Here is an 18928-nt window from a genome sequence, read left to right on the forward strand (position 1 = left end):
ATTATATAAAGTCCATTTTCTGGGGGAGGGAGGCTAAAAATAGATACATGTTCTTTGCTTAAAAAAAAAAATCCAAGTCACGATTTAATTGTTAAGCTGAATTACATCTAGATCTTGAGTTCTACACTTCAAGATTATGAAATCCAGACTAACTTAACTAAATTCTTGCCTTATCTAAGAGAAAGATCACACTTATACTATATCGTTTATATGGAAATAGGAAGCCATTAAAGATTTTAGATAAAAATACCACTTGAAAATAAACTTCTGGCAAATACAGACTTAAGGAAGAGCAAAAAGAGCTTGTATCTTCCAATAAATATTAAGTTTATACAAGATGGGACTATTTTGTTCTAACCCAACTAACATATGACAGAAGTTACAAAGAACAATACTAAAAAGAGAAAGAGAGGAAAAAAAAAGAAGCCAAATGCCTTAGAAAACTCATTTGGAGAGACAAAAAGAAGACTTCACTCTCAAAAATAATTTTGCGAACTTAAGGATTTTGCAGTATTGTGTAACTTTAATTTATGTATTATGTATTTCTTTAATTTATGTATTATGAGGACATTAGTGAACTAAATTCTATTTGGGAGACCATTTGCAAGTAGCTAGGCCAGCTAGTAAGCTTTGGTTGACCTCTGATAGGGTCAATTGCTGTTAGTCAAGTCGCAGAAGTTTGAGAAGATCCAAAATAATAAGAAATAACTATTGGTGGACTACTTTACTTCTAAAGACAACAAATGAATTCACTGTCCTTTTGTCAGTAGGATATCTCTTAGTAAATATTAAGGGTAAGTGGGAATTTCAAAAGATTTTTAGACTAGAATATTTTCTTTAGGAATGTAACACTAAGGTTGTAAGGCAATTTAATGGAAACACACATTCTAAATAAAACTGTCAGTTCCATATATTAGTTTTCAGAACCAATTTAATACATAAAAGACAAAAGCCATAAAGATTATTTGTTGATTTGAAATGGACTTTTTCCCAGTATTTTTCAGTGTATTAAATATAATTTAGCATACATGTCTATGGTTTCCAGGGGCTCTATTTATAGAAGGTTCTGTGTGGAAAGTTTATTTCTAGGGACCAAGCTCATTTATGTCTCACTTCACAGGACTGACCTTAAAAGGCTAGCTGACAGTGCACCCCACAAGCACACACCCTCGTAGGCCATGAGATAAAAACAGCAAACCTACTCACCAAAAGATACAGACAGAAGAGACAGAAGTCTCCGGGTAGCAGGACTGGGAGATAAGGTGAGGTGGGACTATGTACCAGAAATACAAATACTACTGAGTTCATCAGTGAACTGATGCAATTAACGGCACTGGAGTTTTTAAACCAGGGTACAAGATACTGCTGTGATATAATAAAACTAAATTTGATAAATAAATCTCTAAACCCATACCAGTTACTGAGCATCCACTACACGTAAAACACTAAGGGAGTCGGGGAGGGCCCAAATATAAATTGTTTAAATTAGATTGTTTTTTAGTTCCCTTCTAGTTCTAAAATTGATAATTCTATCTATACGCACTCATCTTTGAAAGTATACATCTAAAGAACAGAGATAAAAATCAAGAGAAAAATAAAACATTTATCCTAGATTTAGTTTCTTTTAAAAAACATTCATGCCTATGAAGTACGCTATTACTTAAAATATAAAGATCATCCATTTTTCCAAATCTTCTTTGATCATTATCATGGAAATAAAATTTTGACTAAATTGAGAAAAACATACAAACAAAACTACCCACATTACCAACTATTATTACCTTAGAGCTATGTTACGCATAAGCACTACACTACCTCTATATCCTGTCTCTTGCAAACTTAACAAAACTAAGCATTTCTACAGGAACTCTGAGCCAGACAGCAAGACTTGTTGTGGGGGGAGGGGAGGAGTGGGTTGATTTTACTTTTCTTTAACCCTTTTGATGTCAAAGTTAAAAGCTATAAAATGTTATGACATTTGTTTTACTTCCTTTAGGAGGGAATCATTTGCAAAACGACACTCTTATTTTATGTGCTTTTATTTTTCAGTTAGAAAACTTGTTGCTTAATATGCAAATCTCAAACTGGGGGGGGGGGAGGTAGGAACTGAAGCTCAACAAACACAACAAAATAAAGTTGCTTTGCTATGTAGAGGCTGCCAGGCTTTTTGTTACTCTACTTGAAAGTAAATGTGACTTGTCTGTAGAGAGTGCTGCTTCAGCAGTTCCAAATGAATTTCAAGCCTGTGCTCCATATTTTCTCTTTTGTAAGTTTAATGTATTCAGCAATACTGAACTGACAATTTAAATAACTACATTTTTAAACAAACGAAGCATTGATGTTAATGTATGAAAATGGTCCAAACCCCTGGGAGTCTTGGTTCCCACCATTGTTTATTCTGACAACAGGATATAATTGCTTACTTACTTGGCAGCAAATTTAACCATCTGCTTGCTTGCATGGTCTCCCACCGCCACGAGCGCCTGGACATTAAACTGCTGCTGACGTAGGACTAAGAAACACTGCTTCCCTGAATAAGACAGAAAGAACACAAGTGTATCAAGGACATGCTACTTCAGGTTTTACAAAGAAAAATGTTTCTCTACTTTAAAATTGAGCCAAAATTGACTATACTCATTAGGCACGTACATATGTGTATCCAGCTTCCATGGCCCAAATCATACTGTTGACTAGCTTTAAAGAAACCCAAGTTCGCACTACGAGTAACAAAAGTGCTTTTAACATGTTTGTTATGAGAACAAAGGCAAATCACCAATTTCAGAGAAATATTATTAATCAGAAAATTATTTTGTCCTTGCATCGATTAAACAAATTTCAAGTAACTTCAGATCACTTTCAACATGCATTCAATAACAAGTGTATTCTACAGGCAAAGGCACTGTGCTAACCACTATGGGATCTTCAATGATAACCACAGAAATGCTAATAAAGTGCTTTGTATCAAGAATACAGGCATTCTGTGCAGGTGGTCCATTTTACTTCCTACCAAAGTATATTTTAAAGAGCACTTAGAATGACAGGCTAGTTTCTTCCACATTTTATTTTCCTGTTTTCCTTTATCATATTCCTCATCCTTTATTAGAGTTCTGCATTTTCCTCTTTACCCCAAATATCTTTTTTTTTTTTTAAGATTTTATTTATTTATTTGACAGAGAGAAAGATAGCCAGTGAGAGAGGGAACACAAGCAGGGGGAGTGGGAGAGGAAGAAGCACGCTCCCAGCGAAGGAGCCTGATGTGGGGCTCGATCCCAGAACACTAGGATCATGCCCTGAGCCGAAGGCAGACGCTTAACGACTGAGCCACCCAGGCACCCCTTACTTTTTTTTTTTTTTTTTTAAAGATTTTATTTATTTATTTGAGAGAGAGCAAATGAGAGAGCAAGTGAGAGAGCACAAGCTGGGGGAGCTGCAGAGGTAGAAGGAGAAGCAGACCCTCCTGCTGAGCAGGGAGCGGGACAGGGGGATGATCCCAGGACCCTGGGATCATGGCCTGAGCCAAATGCAGACGCTTAACCAACTGAGCCACTCAGGTGCTGCTCCAAATAACTTACTTTGTCTATAAAAAAATCATTGTCTTTATCCTCTATAACCAGTTTTATTTTTACATATTCTGGGCCTCTAAGAGCCCCCCGCAATCTCCCCTCCTTTCATAAGGAACTGCCATTCCCTATTCTTAACCTTTTCAAAAATATTATTCATAATAGATTCAGTGACTATTTATCCTTGTGACATCCTTTTCCTCCAAAGCAAATTCTTTTTAAGTCTCTGATCAAGTTTTGGGAAATTACTTCCTCATAAAACAAGTTAAACCTTTTCAAGATCATTTTTCTCATCAGATTGTTTTATAAAACACCAAAAGATTTCAGTTTTTAAAATACTTGCAAAAAAAAAAAAAGGCAAAAATGCAAGCAGACTCACAGTCATTTCTTTCAACATACAGTATTTTGAAACACAAAGCAGACCACAATCATGAGTCTAAAAAAAAAATGTTGCAAACAAAGTGCCAACACAGACATAATCTATGGACTTTGGAGTGATGTATGACTGACATATTTTTAACCACGAAATATACACTTATTTTCCCTTTCCTTTGGACTATGATCCAGTCATAAAGTAAAATCTTAAAAAGAAAGTTACACATACTAAACGCATTCAAGGGGATTTTAAGATACTGAATGGATAAAGACTGTTACCGTGGAGAAATCTGCAGATGGATCGAAATGACATTACCCTGGGAACGACAGAAACCACAGAATATTTGAGAAACCTTTAACAGAATGTTTTTGTGCAATGGAAGGGAATGTGATTTAGTAAGTATTTTAGCTGCTCTAATAGTGCAGATAGGCAGCACAGACCTAGCTGCACTACAAAGCCATGCTGCGATGAACTCCAGTGCTACACAAAAGACCTGGACAGAGAATGGAGCTCTACAGGACTTACAAAAAGGCTTAGCACATGAAAATGTCTCTGGGTCAGCACTAGGGGGTAACACTTAGTGTAAGGGTCGCTAAAGAGTAAAAGCTTTGAAATCCAAAGACCTAGGATCCTATCCTATCACTTCCTGGGAAGGGGCCTGAGGGAAAATTATTAAACTACTTTATGCTTCAGTCTTCAGCTTCAAAATCGAGAACATATAAGTATGTTACTCTTGGGGTTTTCTCCTATAATCTTGAGGATTATACAGGTAATATATTTTGAGTTGTGACATACCTAACTAATGTTAAGTATGAATTAATGTTATTAATTAATGTTAATTATTATTTTTTCTTTTTTTTTTTAAAGGGAGAGGGAGAAGCAGACTCCCCGCTGAGCAGGGAACCTGATGCGGGACTCGATCCCAGGACCCTGGGATCATGACCTGAGCCAAAGGCAGATGCTTAACTGACTGAGCCACCCAGGTGCCCTTAATTATTATTAATAGCACCACTGGCTACTTATTTGATTGATTACCATTCCTATTTCACATTTGGATTACAATGTGCAACAACCATGCCAGGTGCTGGGAACACAAAGTAAATATTTGATAGACAATCATGATAGACTATTATGTTAAGGAAGTGATAAAACCATATAGTATAATCCCAATTTTGTTTGTCTAAGTGTATTAAAATTGTGCAGAGAAAAAACCCACCAAAATACGAAACTGATTGGATAGGAAAAAAAAAAAACCCACCACAATGTGGCTACTAAAGGATGTGAAATTATAGGAAATTATGCTGTTTTTCGTATTTTTGTATTTTTCTGAACATTCTACAATAAGCATGTACTATTTTTCTAATCAGAAAAAATACTTTTTAAGAGAATAACACAATCAGGGGGGTAGGTATAGAAGAAACTTAAGGGTTGAAAGGAAATCTTGGCCATCTTCAAGATTCAACACAAATAATATGTAAAACCTGGAAAGTTCTAGGAGGCTAAATATAGAAGCCAATGTGCTCCCTAAGATTTGACCTCACTGCTAGGGAAAACAAATCAAGAAATCAGTGGTAATGGGTGGAGTGAAGATTGTTCACTGTTCTCTTTTAATGCTTAATGTGTTTATTGTATGTAATTCTAAATATTAAACCTTTTATTTTTTAAAAAAGGAAACAGGGGCGCCTGGGTGGCGCAGTAGTTAAGCGTCTGCCTTCAGCTCAGGGCGTGATCCCAGCGTTCTGGGATCGAGCCCCACATCAGGCTTCTCCACTAGGAGCTTGCTTCTTCCTCTCTCACTCCCCCTGCTTGTGTTTCCTCTCTCGCTGGCTGTCTCTCTCTGTCAAATAAATAAATAAATAAAATCTTTAAAAAAAAAAAAAAAAAGGAAACAGATGGAAGGGAGAGGATGAAGTAGTAAAACCAGCACCATGAGATAGTATATAAACCTAAAAGTAAAAATGTATCAGCACAAAAACATCCAGATCAATGGAACAGAAAAATAAACTCAAAATAGACCCTATTAGAGAAAAGAAATTCTAATTCTAGATAGAATTCAGGAATTAAAAAAAAACCAAACAAACCAACAAATAAAAAACTGAGTAAAAAATGAAACAATATTAAACTGTACAAAAGAGGAGGGAGACCTTTCTAAGTTTAAAAGCTACAGAATATCTATATATAAAAAACTGAAACACTGGGAAAAATTATTTGCTGAATGACTTATAACCTATCTGAGTTAATATCTTTAATACAGAGATCATAAAGATTTAGAAGTAAAAGACACTGAGATTCCAGTAGGTAAATGGGCAATAAACTAGAACAAATCATTTGAAAGAAAAAGAAAAAAACTGAGTAGATAAATATAAGGAAAAAAATGAAATGAAGGTAATGCAAGTTGAAGCAAACAATGATAACCATAATTTACCTCTCAAATTAGCAGAGATTTAAAAATATGTAATGCTATCTAATGCTTGAGAGAATTAAATGAAAACCGTTCCTTCATAAGTTGCTGATGGCAAGGTAAACTTGCATAGGCTTTCGGAGAATCATTTGACAATGGGCATTAAAAGGCTTAAAATTGTTCTCTTTGCTTCAAGAAATGTATTTCTTAGAATGTATGTTAAGCAGGCGCCTGGGTGGTTCAATTGGTTAAGTGTCTGCCTTGGCCTCAGGTCATGATCCTGGGGACCTAGGATGGAGCCCCACATCTGGCTCCCTACTCAGTGGGGAGTCTGCTTCTCCCTCCCCCTCTGTCCCTCTCTGCCTCCCCCACTCATGCTCTCTTTAATAAATAATCTTTAAAAAAAAATGTATGTTAAGGAAATTGAGTATGGAGAGAGTCACAGTTACAAAGATGTTCATAGTAGTAGTATTTCTATAAAAGCACTGAAACTCTATTATCACTTACTTCATATTTAAGCAGTCTTTACTAGTAGAATGACCTACACGTGACTTTTATGCTATGGTTCCCAGGTTTTTGGTGTTCAAAGCATTTTCAAATACTAGAACCTTGATGGTCCGTTCAAAAAGATTTTTAAAAGACTCAAAAAACCCCACAAAAACCCAGTACTGGTTTCCTGGTAAGTAGACCTGTCCACTCAGACTACTTTTATCAAGTACTTTCAAGACCAAGTTCTTGGCTGTTAGTAAACAAAATTGTTCCTTCCTTGGCTCTGGTTGGACATACACTGCACAACCTGCTTTGTTTCGCGTTTTGCAAGGCACTCTCATAGACACTGGTGAGTGTTAACAGGGAGCAGCATGTGAACTGCCATCCCTTTTATGTACATTTAAAAAACAAAGAATATACCCATGCTTGTAAATGCATTTTTTTTCCTGGAAGGATACACAAGAAACAACAGTGGTTATTTTGGGGGGAAGAGACTGTGATGAGATGGAGAAGCTAGAATGGTGAGACTTCTATTTTTCCATCTTTTTTTTTTTAAAGATTTTTAAATTTTTTTGCGCGCGCGAGAGAGCGTGCACACGCGAGAGTGAGAGCGCATGCTTGAACCGGGGGAAGAGCAGAGGGGGCCCGATGTGGGACTCCATCCTACGACCCCAAGACCACAATCCGAGGTGAAGGCAGATGCTTAACTGACTGAGCCACCAAGGTGCCCTTTCCTTTTATATCTTTTTGCACTTTTGGAATTTTAATTTTTACTAGATCTACATATTACCTTTTATTCTAAGAAGCAAATATGTAATTTCTCACCCTGTGTAAGTTAGTATTGGAACTTTATAAGACAGACTAATCAACTGCTAAATATTACTTGTCTTTCTTCTTGGAACCCGCCAACTGGGAGAGAGTTTATAGAAAGGAACATAAAGTCAACGTTCAAAAAAGCTGAATAATTTGCTACTTATAGATATTTTAAATTTAGCTCCTTAACAGTTAAGAATTTGTGTTGCATTTTGGTTAAGTTTTTAGAAGAGGCAGTTTATTTCTTAAGTTTACACAAGAGTCCTGTTTTAGAAAAATGTGAAGTTTGATACTTTTTATAGCACCTGGTGCAAACATAGTCATAGTCAGGACAAAAAGGCTCACCCTCATCTCCATTATAGTGATAGCTCAGTAATAAAGTGGGCTTTTGTGGGAGAACTACGTTATCCAAGTTGTGAGGCAATCTTATGTTTTCATCTCCTCCTACTGTCTTTTAGCTTGCCAAGCTCCTGAATTCATTAGTTAGATAATGTTCCTTAACTTCCTAATACCCAACATTAATATTTTCCTTTATCATTTATGTTAATTCATTACCAAATAAAACAGCAAAGACCCGAATGTTTTAAAGCACTTTCCAATTGTTATTCCCCCGAAATATTCTTGCACGAACATAAGTTCGTGAGCTTTTAAACTATTTGACAACCAAAATAAACTAGCTATTTTGGAAGTGTAAGTAAGTTTTCAGAAAGAATGATATTGAAGGAGAAGTATTTTCTGGCTTCAATGTAGTATATATAAAATTTGAAAGGAGTCACAGATATTTCAATTACTCTTTCAATATGCAGGCGTAAGATCATAAGCTTTCACAATCTAAAGAAATGAATTTTAAGCGTATCATTAAGAGTTAAAAATTTCTTCTTGCTCCTCTATACACCACTTGATTTTAGGGATAGAATATACAAACCTAGTAAGAAATCTGATTTACTTTTTAAAAATGTATGAAATACTACCCTTAAGAATATGTTATTAAAAGTTGTTTTTGTTTTTTTTGACATAACAGGATTCTAGTTGTCATACTTCTGACACTATGATTTTGACACTCCCATTTCCTTATTCGTGGTTTTTCAGAGCTTTGCTCTACTTGAAATTGCCAGCATGGGTTATTTCCAAGTCCAGTTTCAGTGTGTTACTATTTTTGGAGTTAAGGCACCTGAATGCTTCCAAGTCAGTCATATTTACTAGCTATTATTCCTATATAAGGAAGAAGGGAGTAGCAGCAATCAGGGTTTTGCAAATTCAAACCATAAGATTTTATTTATTTCTTTAGACAATCTACTTTGAGAAGTGCGGATGATTATTATTGGTAACAATACAGAGAAAGTGGTACTGTCACATACTTTTGGGAGTATTAACTGAGCAGTTTTTTTGGAGGATAATCTGGTGAAATTTTAAATATGTATATGTATGCCCTTCAATCCAGCAATTTCACTTCTAGATATCTACCCTGGAGAAATACTGACTTATGTAGATCTGTGACTAGTATCATGGAAAGATCTCCAAGAAACACTGTTAATTGAAAATTTTAAAAGTTGCAGAGTAACATGTAAAATACTCTATCATCTACGTAAAATAAGTTAAAAGTCACACAAAACAAATAAAAACCTGTATATATGAATGCGTGCAATGTGCCTTAAAAAGAAAGATTTTTGGAAAGACACTAAACAAATTATTAAGAACAGAAAGGCTAAGGCAGAGGATAGATGTAGAGAAGAAAAAAGAAAGTATCACTTCTGTATTCTCTGAAAAATTCATGTAAAGATATTAATGTATTACTTGGGTAACTTGCAGCTTAAACACAGACAGACACTTATATACAAACTTAAAAACAAAATCATAGGATTTTCCCAAAAAAATTATGAAAACAAGATTAATGCAAAATTCCAGGGAAAAAAACAGTGAACCTTAACCTAGTACTATACTAAAAGAATACTACCCACACCTTTGCCAAATTCAGTTTATTCCAAGAATTCAAAAATGGCTCAACATTAAGAATTCCAACTAGTATAAATCATTACAATTACAAAGAGTTGATTCTTGTTATTTGTAGTAGTTATGTTCTATAAAGTCAGCAGGAACAATGAATTTGCAAACATCGAACCATTGCTCCTAGGGAAATACAAGGTTAAGTTCCTGTGAGCCTCTGGTCACAATATTTTCATCAGTCCATCAATACACAGGTGTTTTGTAGGTGTTTTTGTTTGAAGGTACACTATTTAATATATATTGTTGATTCGTTAACATTGAACTCATGGCCAACAGCACTGTAAGTCATGCTTGAATGAAGCTTATCTAACACATGTATTTTCTCTGCAAGGCGTAAGCCTTCTTGCACTTAGGAACACCAGAAAGTACTTTAGCTCTATGCTTGGTGGCCACTGTAAACAGCCATTTCACCAACAAAAAGCATACAAGTGTGAAGAATGTGGCATTAAATAGATTGTGAAAGAACACTTGTTCATCAGAGCTGATACAAGAAGGCAGAGCTTCACTGTCTGACCTCAGCTGGGACCCTGTGCGTTGGGTGACTCAAGTTTCTTGCCTCTCCGCACATGTGCATGCCTGGCATTTCTGTGAATGACAGTGAAAGTGCTGCAAGTATTGATTTTGGGGTTACAACTACATTTTAGCAAGGAGAATTTGCAAATACACAATCCATCAATAAAGAGGATCAACTGCATTTTAATTTTTTATTATATGGAAAATTTCAAAAAACACAAAAGCAGAGAGAATAGTATATGAACCTCTATATAAATACACTCAACACAATTATATTTTGAGGGAAAAAAACTGATGGAAAAAGGTCAAGTAAAATTTAACACCTATTCCTGATAACAGAAAATTTGGACTAGAAAAAACTTCTTTTAATCTAGTCTTTAAACTTTGGCATTGTTTTCTAATGACATTTTATGCAGAACACCCAAAGTCATGAAATAACTCATCAGGAGTTTAAATCTCTGCTGTCTGAAAAATTCTTCATTGAGGGAATCCCCGTAGTACTGGAGAATCTACTAATCATTGCAAAGAGAAACAAAAAATGAGATAAACATTTGAAAGAAAAGGACAAAAAGATCATTATTTGTAAATGATACCAATGTTTACCTACAATCCCCATGTACTTCAATAATTATCAACTCATGGCCATTCTTGTTTCAGCTTTATCCCAATCCTCATATCCCTCGATTCCTGTATACTGTGAAGCAAATTTCAGCCATTATCTCATCCATACATAATTCAATATGGATTCTGAAGAGATAAGATCTTTTTAAAAATAACGTTACCACAGTACTATTATCTCAACTTAAAAAGAACATTTTTTAACATCATCCAGCCAATGTTCAAATTTCGAAGAGTCTCAAGTGTCCTTCCTTCCTTCATTTAACTATATATTTAAATTCTGATCCAAATAAATGACTGTTGAGAGATAAAATTCTTAAGTCCACCCCTCCCTTTTCAATTTATTTGTAGAAGAGACGAGGTCATTTTTGCCCAGTAGTTTCCTATAGTCTAGATTTTGCTGATTGCATCCTCATTGTTACTTAACATATTCCTCTATCCTATGTTTTTCCTATAAGTTGGTGGTTAGATCTAAAGGCTGCATGAGATTCAGGTACAATTCTTTTGGGCAAGATTACTGCATTGGGTGGTGTTGAGTTCTTTCATGAATAGACATAAAATATTTCTGGTTGTCTCTCTATTGTGTCATTAGCAGTCACTGGTGATGAATGCCTGGGTAATTTACTAGGGGCAAAATGATGAAGTTCTAACATGCTTTTTTTCATTTTATTAGCTGGAATACTTGTCCAGCAACTTCCCCCTATCTACCATTTGGTTAGCCAGTGAATATACAATTCATACAGAAATGGTACTTTCTCTTTATTTACCAGTTTTCAAAATGATGAGCTTGTTTCATCAGTGACCAACCAGGTTTTGTTGCCTGTCTTAACATTATTATAAATCTATGGATTTAAAAATATCTGATATATTTCATTGCAGTTATCCTTATTTTATTTTAAAGATTTTATTTATTTATTATTTGAGAGAAAGAGAGAGAGAGCGAGAAGAGAGAATGAGCGGGGAGGAGAGGGAGAAGCAGGTTCCTGCTGAGAGGGAGCCCGATGTGAGGCTCAATCCCAGGACACTGGAATCATGACCTGAGCTCAAGGCAGATGCTTAACCCACTGAGCCACCCGATGCCCCTGCAGTTATCCTTATTGATACTCAAATTGTTCCATCTGGGGGATGGGTGCAAAGGGAACTATTCTTGGTTCAGGCCTACATGCAGCATGCATTGTATCTTTTAATTTGCTAAATAACTATGTTTAGGAAACATACAGAGGCTCTCAGTCTAATGGAAGGAAGACAGCTAAATGAAGGATTACAATACAATGTGATTATCTTTTAGTAGAGTAAATGGCCCAAATTTTCAGAAAGGCAAATCAACATTTTTGAAAAAATTAAAACTCCACCAGTTTTCTCAAAGTCCAACAGTATTCAGCTATTTGGGGGGAGTATATTGGAAGAACAGACAAACTTTTAGTTGTAGTGATCCTGAGAGTGAGATATAAGTATATGTAAATGAGAGAGATATATAAGATGGCATACATTAATTCTATAATAAACATTTTAGAACAAGTAAGAAATGTAACACAGAATGTATTAGATATTACAGAAGTAATTAGCTCTGCTGGGGAGACTAACTGTCTTAGAAAACTACCACGTTCTGTTCATATTCTACCAATACTATGAGCTCTTGGGCGAGTGGCTTTATCATTTCAAGCGTCAGTATCCTTATTTACAAAGTGGAATAACAAAGCCTGTTCTGCCTACTTCACAAATTTGTAGGGAATATCAAATGTGAAAAAGTGTGTGAAAAGTATAAAATTATAAACTAATGTTAAGTGTCAATATTTTTAGACAATTGAACATTAGGCTAGGACAATTTTCTATTGTCTATTGCCTATCAGGCTAGGCCTGTCTAAACCGCCCTAATCCTTCTTCTTTGTTGTTAATGCTAAATTCTTAGTACTTTCTGACAGAATTTTCTACAGTGGCAAAATATTCTATATTTGTGCTGTATTTGGGAGCCACTAGCCATTGTGGCTATTAAGCACTCAAAATACAGCTAGTTACTTGAACTACTGAATTTCAATTTCAATTTCAATAGTTAAATGTAGCCAGTGGTTACTATACTGGACAACGTGAACTTAGCCTTATTTCTTTGTCACCTCTCTTGGCTATTTAAATATTACAAATATAAGACTATTAACATATGAAAAGCTTCTCAAACATTCTCTTCACTTAAAAAAATTAAACGTTTGGGGTATCTGGGTGGCTTGGTCAGTTAAGTGTCCCATTTTTTACTTCAGCTCGGGTCATGATCTCAGGGTTCTGAGACAGAGCCCCGTGTTGGGCTTTGCACTCAGTGTGGAGACGCTTGGGATTCTCTCTCTCCCTCTCCCTACTCACTCAAAAAAACAAAAAACAACTCTAAACTTTTGAGAGATGCTAGAAAAGTACCTTAAAGTCTTAGACTTAGGCTGAGTCTTTAAGGTCAAATTATTTTTAAGGATGTCTTTTGTTTTTGTTTTTAAGAACCTCTACACCCACGATGGAACCCAACATGGGGCTTGAACTCACGACCCAGAGATCAAGGCTTTAGCTGAGGTCAAGAGTCGGAATTTAACCAACTGAGCCATCCACACACCCCAAGGATGCCCTGTAAGAACCTAAAATTAATTAACCATGGATTAAGCTTCACTATGATTTAAGAAAGAAAATAGATGTTTTTCTTTTGTTTTTAATGATATTTTAGTCTGTGAGGAATTTGCAAAACAAAAAATTCAGAGTCCTTACCAAAAGGGCTGTAATCATGAAATCAATCTTACCTTTAGCTCTACTTGTATGAATCCTTGCACGCACCCAAACAACTTCATCAGCTTTGTGTACTGTCAAGTCACTAACCCGAACCAAAACTCGATCTGCAGCAAATAAGTAAAACAATTTTGTAATTCAGAATTTACAAAGTCATAATTATTTTGGTTTAACAGCTAGCATAAGTACTTGGTATTATCCTAAGTAACTTTCAATCTCTGACGACACCTTCTTTTCTAAAATTCTCCATATGCAATTTGCTTCATGTTTTATGAATTATACTAAGAACATCTCTAAAATCTATCCAATTCTTTCATCTTCATTGCCACCATCTCAAACCAAAGTACCATTTAGTTTGTCCAAACTACAGCAACAGCCTTATAACTGGCACTCCCCTGATCCCCTAATTCAGTCTACATTGGAGTCAAAGGGATAGTTTCAGAATGCAAATCTCTTGAATACTTCAATGACTTATAGGGCCAAATACAGCCTGTCTTCACCTGCCTTTGCCTAAATGGACACGGAATTTTCCCTTGCCTGTCACAGTATACAGAAGTCGACCACACGGGAGGATTTTCTGCCAGGCCTGGATAGTCATGGCACCAGGACAGAGAGAATGATCCAGGGAAGGCATGTTACTCAAAATGAGCTAATCAAAGTTCTCCCGTGGGACTTACTATAGAGACATGGGAATGAAGCTCTCCTCCCTGGGGTTTCTGAGATGAGATGGTGTAGGCCTGGGCTTCAGCCACTACCTTTCCCAGTACCTGAGATGGCAGGATGAGAGAATAAGGCCAATAACCTAAGGGAAGCGGAGGCAAAAAGTGAAGACAGAAAGTGTAGATGCTGCTTGAGCCTCTAAATTCAATTATGCTACGTACTATCTTACACTTTGTTTCCTATAGTTATGTGAGCCAATAAATTCCCTTTTGGGCTGTAAGTGAGCCCCCCAATGCTAATAACAAAGTACTGTATTTATCCAGAAATCCCCACACAGGAAACCTGTGACAAAACAACTATTATGTCAAGATACTGATATAAGGCAATCATGATCCAGAAGTGATCCAGAAATCATTTTATTATTTGAAATATGCAATAATTTGAATATCAAATAAAAATTTAACTATTAATTAAAAACACAGTAATAGACATGACATCATAACATCATAAGTAATAAAAGATCTCTATTTTCAAGAGTTACATTACCTAATTGTAACGAAATCTGTCAATATCACGTTCAGCAAAACCTAGTTACTATTACTAAAAATACCTTTGGGAGGATATTATAATGAAATCAAATTATAAATCTATTTTACCTACTTTGCTAAATGTATTTATAACTTGTCTCTTGAAGCAAAGATGCAGCTTAGAGAGAATCTGATTTATAGAACACCACGGTTCTCATTGTCAGAAAGAAAGACAAAGAATGAGGAATTTTTAAGCCATGAGGTTTCACAAGAAAATTCCTACAGAACATTGCCAAAAAGACCTTATAAATTAAGCCAATTTCCAAATCTGCTGTGTAAACTCAGGCAAAAGAAAGTGTGAAAAAGAAGACAGATGAAGGAGCATAAAATTTTAAAAGACAAATCTGAAAATGCCAAGCCTGAAAAAGCAAATGACTTATTAACTAGTCAGTCAAAACTCAAAACCAAATGAAACAGAGTAACATAAATCTAAAAGAATGAGCTTATAAATAAGTGGCATGATTACAGTAATTTTAATAGTACTTAAAAAAAAGATTTTATTTATTTGAAAGAGAGAGATCACCGAGAGAGAGGAAGAGGGAGAGGGAGATGCAGACTCCCTGTTGAGCAAAAAGCCTGATGCCGTATGGGGTTCAGGGTTTGATCCAGGACCTGGAGATCATGACCTGAGCCCAAGGCAGACATTTAACCGACTGAGCCACCCAGGTGCCCCTTAATACTACTTCTGAAAACAGAAAGTATCATTCCTTCTTTTGTGTGGCATTCCAACTAATTAGCATAGGGGTTCTTAACCTTCAACACATCCACAGATATTTGAGGCACATGGCACACTCTCACTAGTATGACTGCTGAGACAATGATCAGGGGCAGCAGGTTTTCAGTTTGAAAATCTGCCTCTTACACACTTTTAAGTCACTAGCATTAGAACAAAGGAATTTGGAGAAATGGAAGCACATGTGAAGGAAACCTTGTGCTGAACCAAATATTAGAATTTTAGCAGAAATAAACCAAAGGCAGAATTTTCCTGTTATATTACTGTAATCAGATGACATACATAGTTTATTCCCCTCCCCTCCACCCCGTGAGAAGAAATTATAAGTGGAAGACAGTAGTCTGGTTTTGTCAGCCAAATGGAACAATACCCCAATAGGTGATTGGGGCTCATGTAAAAGATTGAAACTCCGGTGAGCTTCTTTGTTATAGTTTAAGGAAGTCCAATTCAGGAAGATACTGAAGCTGGAAAAAAGTCTCAATCACCTCTCCTGCTTGTCCTGGCAGGGGAATGTCATCTTCTATACTATACTGTTTATATTCCATTTTATAATAAATTATTTTGCTCCACTATCTTTGCTTTTGGAAATAGTTTATTTTTAGCAAACCATTTGTCTTATATCGTACATTTTCCCAAGAAAGTTGGGAAGTAAAAGTGATTTTGTGGCAGTGCAATAAATCAAATCCCAAAGTACAATAAAACTGACCTGGAGGTTTATTTCCAAAGTATAAAATTCACAGGCAGGCTTCTAAATCAGAAGGAAAGAAGGAAAGAAGGAAAGAAAGAAAAGAAAAGAAAAGAAAAGTACTTAGTACTTCCAATGGGCCAGAACTTAAAGGTCTGCAGTTGTACCAATATTTGAATGATTCGGGGTGTTTACAAAAAGACAAGTGATTGTTAAATAGTTGAGAGTATGATAAATCTGCTTGAAATATATATACAAATATATAAAAATACAAACAAAAGGAAGAAATAAATAGAAATAGAAAACTTACAGGTCTGAGAGAAACAGCATGTGACAAGTCAATTTCAAAGAAATATAATAAAGTCAAGGGGGAAAAAGAAAGGAGGTGGCTTCATAAAACATGCAAAATGGTCGTATATAATGAAGGCAGTTAATATTAACCACTCTTCCTTATCTCCTAGGCTAGAGCTAAATCTTAGTTAAATCTTGTACCTTATCTTTTTAATATAATTTACCATTTTAAGTATACTCTTTAATGTATTTGTCTTCCCTTCCTAGAGTAGTAACCCTAGACTGACAATGATTATGCAGGGTTATGGCGTCTGCTTGGGTTATTCATTTAACCTTTTCAGAGTTATGCCTTCAGAGTTATGCCAAACTTAATTAACTTCATGAAGAGCTTTCCTGGAATTAGAAAGAAAAAAAAAAGGCTTTATTATCATACAGCTACTAACCTGGTTTTTCCTGTGATTGTATCATTGAAGATACTCCGTATCTTTCTTTAGCATAATCCTACAAAAAAACGGTTTTGGATTATGACTTTTTATTTAGACAAGAATAGCACAGTATACACATACATACAGATAACAGAATATAAAAATGAATTCATTTTAACTTTCAGGACCATTTTATTACTTTAGAGAGTCAGTAGTTTTAAAGCATGGAAATTTGCCATATCATTTACCTGTATACAGAAAAAGTTTCTTTTGTTTTGAAGATGACCAGTCCTAGATGGATATACCATATACAACAGCACTCAAATATAAAAATTTCACACATATACAACACATCTTAACTACCTTCTTCAAAAAGAACATTAAATGACTTCAAAGCAGGGATATAAATTTCCTCTGCGAAGGGAGTAGGATGAAGTATCACAGTTTTATTAACTTCCTATTACAGGAAGAGATGTTCAAAGAGAACCAACATTTTTGGGTAAGCTTTCTGAGCACCAGATGTCCTCAATTTTTAGAAATCTGAGATGTTGGATATAAGCTACAACTTTGTAAAAGGAAAAAAAATTCACCAGCTTCCTTTTTCTAAAACTACCTTCAGCATACAGGGTTGCAAGCTGTTGGAAATGGACAATATCTAATTTCTTGTTACATTTTAAATTCAGGAGCAGGAAACAGAAGATCTATGGTATAGACTGTTAACAACAAATTATACTTACTGAATAGATAAGTGGCCTTTTATTTTAATCTCACTTTACTTCTAAAATGATATCTTCAGATCCTTCTAGCTATAAAATGACATAATTCCACCACAATGTCTATCTTATTATTTAGACCTATGCTATCTGCAAGGGAGCACATGTTATATAATTAGATAAAGAATAAGTGAAGATAATTTCCTTAGATTTTACAAGGTACTTTAAAACATACAGGAAGCAATTAGTTTCTGTCACTCTATAGCTATCTGCTGGAATCCTTTCCATTAGATCTGGCAGATACTGGAGTTTGTGTTTATACCAAAATAAACCAAAGTTAAGGTGAATACTGAACAATTTTTTTTTCAAATTAAAAAAAAAATACACCTAAAGACAAAGATAACCGAGCCCTAGTAGAAAGATACAGTCATACAATGCAGCATGAGGCCAGCATAGATTACAGCGTATGAATACAGGGTCACTTATCAGTACTGTTCATATTTCAGCAATTTTTATTCCATCTAATATTATTAAGATGACCCATTCCTTATGTAGTTTATCACAAAATCCTAATTCCTCAAGAGAAAAATTAGGAGCTGGGTAGGGATTAAGCCCTGGTTATTTTACAGCACACTAAGTTGTAGGACGGCTTCAAACTTTCATTTCTGAAAAGCACTGAAGGACCCCTGGGTATTATGAATTACCCACATGATTTTGAATCACTTCATCTCAAATGCTTGCTCTGCAAACTTCCCTACCTACCTTACTGGGTCACTAGAAGTGAGAAAGTAGATAAAAATAGCAAGCGTTCTTTAAAACTGTCGCATGGTAAAAGGTCATTAAACATACCGGCAGATCGTTTTACTAAGTACTGTCATTACTTGCAAAAACATTAGGTACGCAAGAGCTGAGAAAAAAATCGATTACTAGTGGACATTAAAATTTTACGGGGCGAGGAGCAGGGGGCGGATTACATGATGGACGTGCCTAAAAGTGTGACCCCGCCGCTCCTACTTCCGGGACAGTCGGTGCTCCACGTCTACCCCACCCCGGGACACGCTTCTGTTACGCTAGGCCTCCCAAGCGCCCCTGTGAGAAATGAGATCCAAAGTGGGTCTGGCCACGCTGGTCGCGCAAGGGCCCTGGAAGCCCAGTGAGGGCTCTGGGCATCCCGGCCCCAGGCCCGCGGCCTGCAAGCCAAATGCCAACACGGAGCCGGAGGCAGGGCCCCCCCTCACCCTACTCCCTCCCTCAGGTCGGTGCGGCCCAGGGGGTCTGTCCTCCCAGGCCCAGGGAAGGAGGA

At 35.9% G+C, this 18928-nt stretch overlaps 1 protein-coding gene across 2 annotated transcripts in view; it reads right to left on the reverse strand.

Annotated features, from left to right (window-relative positions):
* DARS1 (aspartyl-tRNA synthetase 1) overlaps window positions 1-18928 on the reverse strand; it is a 57952-nt gene that overhangs the window by 38816 nt on the left and 208 nt on the right. Inside the window, exons 2-5 of one of the 2 annotated variants that reach the window (XM_045782811.2) lie at window positions 16931-16988; window positions 16218-16259; window positions 13546-13638; window positions 2428-2530 (exon numbers count right to left, since the gene is read on the reverse strand). In XM_045782811.2, the coding sequence (XP_045638767.1) occupies window positions 2428-2447 (20 nt within the window). In that variant the 5' untranslated portion in view covers window positions 2448-2530; window positions 13546-13638; window positions 16218-16259; window positions 16931-16988. The remainder of the gene's footprint in view (window positions 1-2427; window positions 2531-13545; window positions 13639-16217; window positions 16260-16930; window positions 16989-18928) is intronic. The other variant, XM_045782803.2, reaches the window with a different exon arrangement.

This window comes from Ursus americanus, chromosome 1, assembly GCF_024610735.1.
Source record: "Ursus americanus isolate L20-20 chromosome 1, mUrsAme1.1.p, whole genome shotgun sequence".
In the NCBI taxonomy this organism is placed as follows: Eukaryota; Metazoa; Chordata; class Mammalia; order Carnivora; family Ursidae; genus Ursus; species Ursus americanus.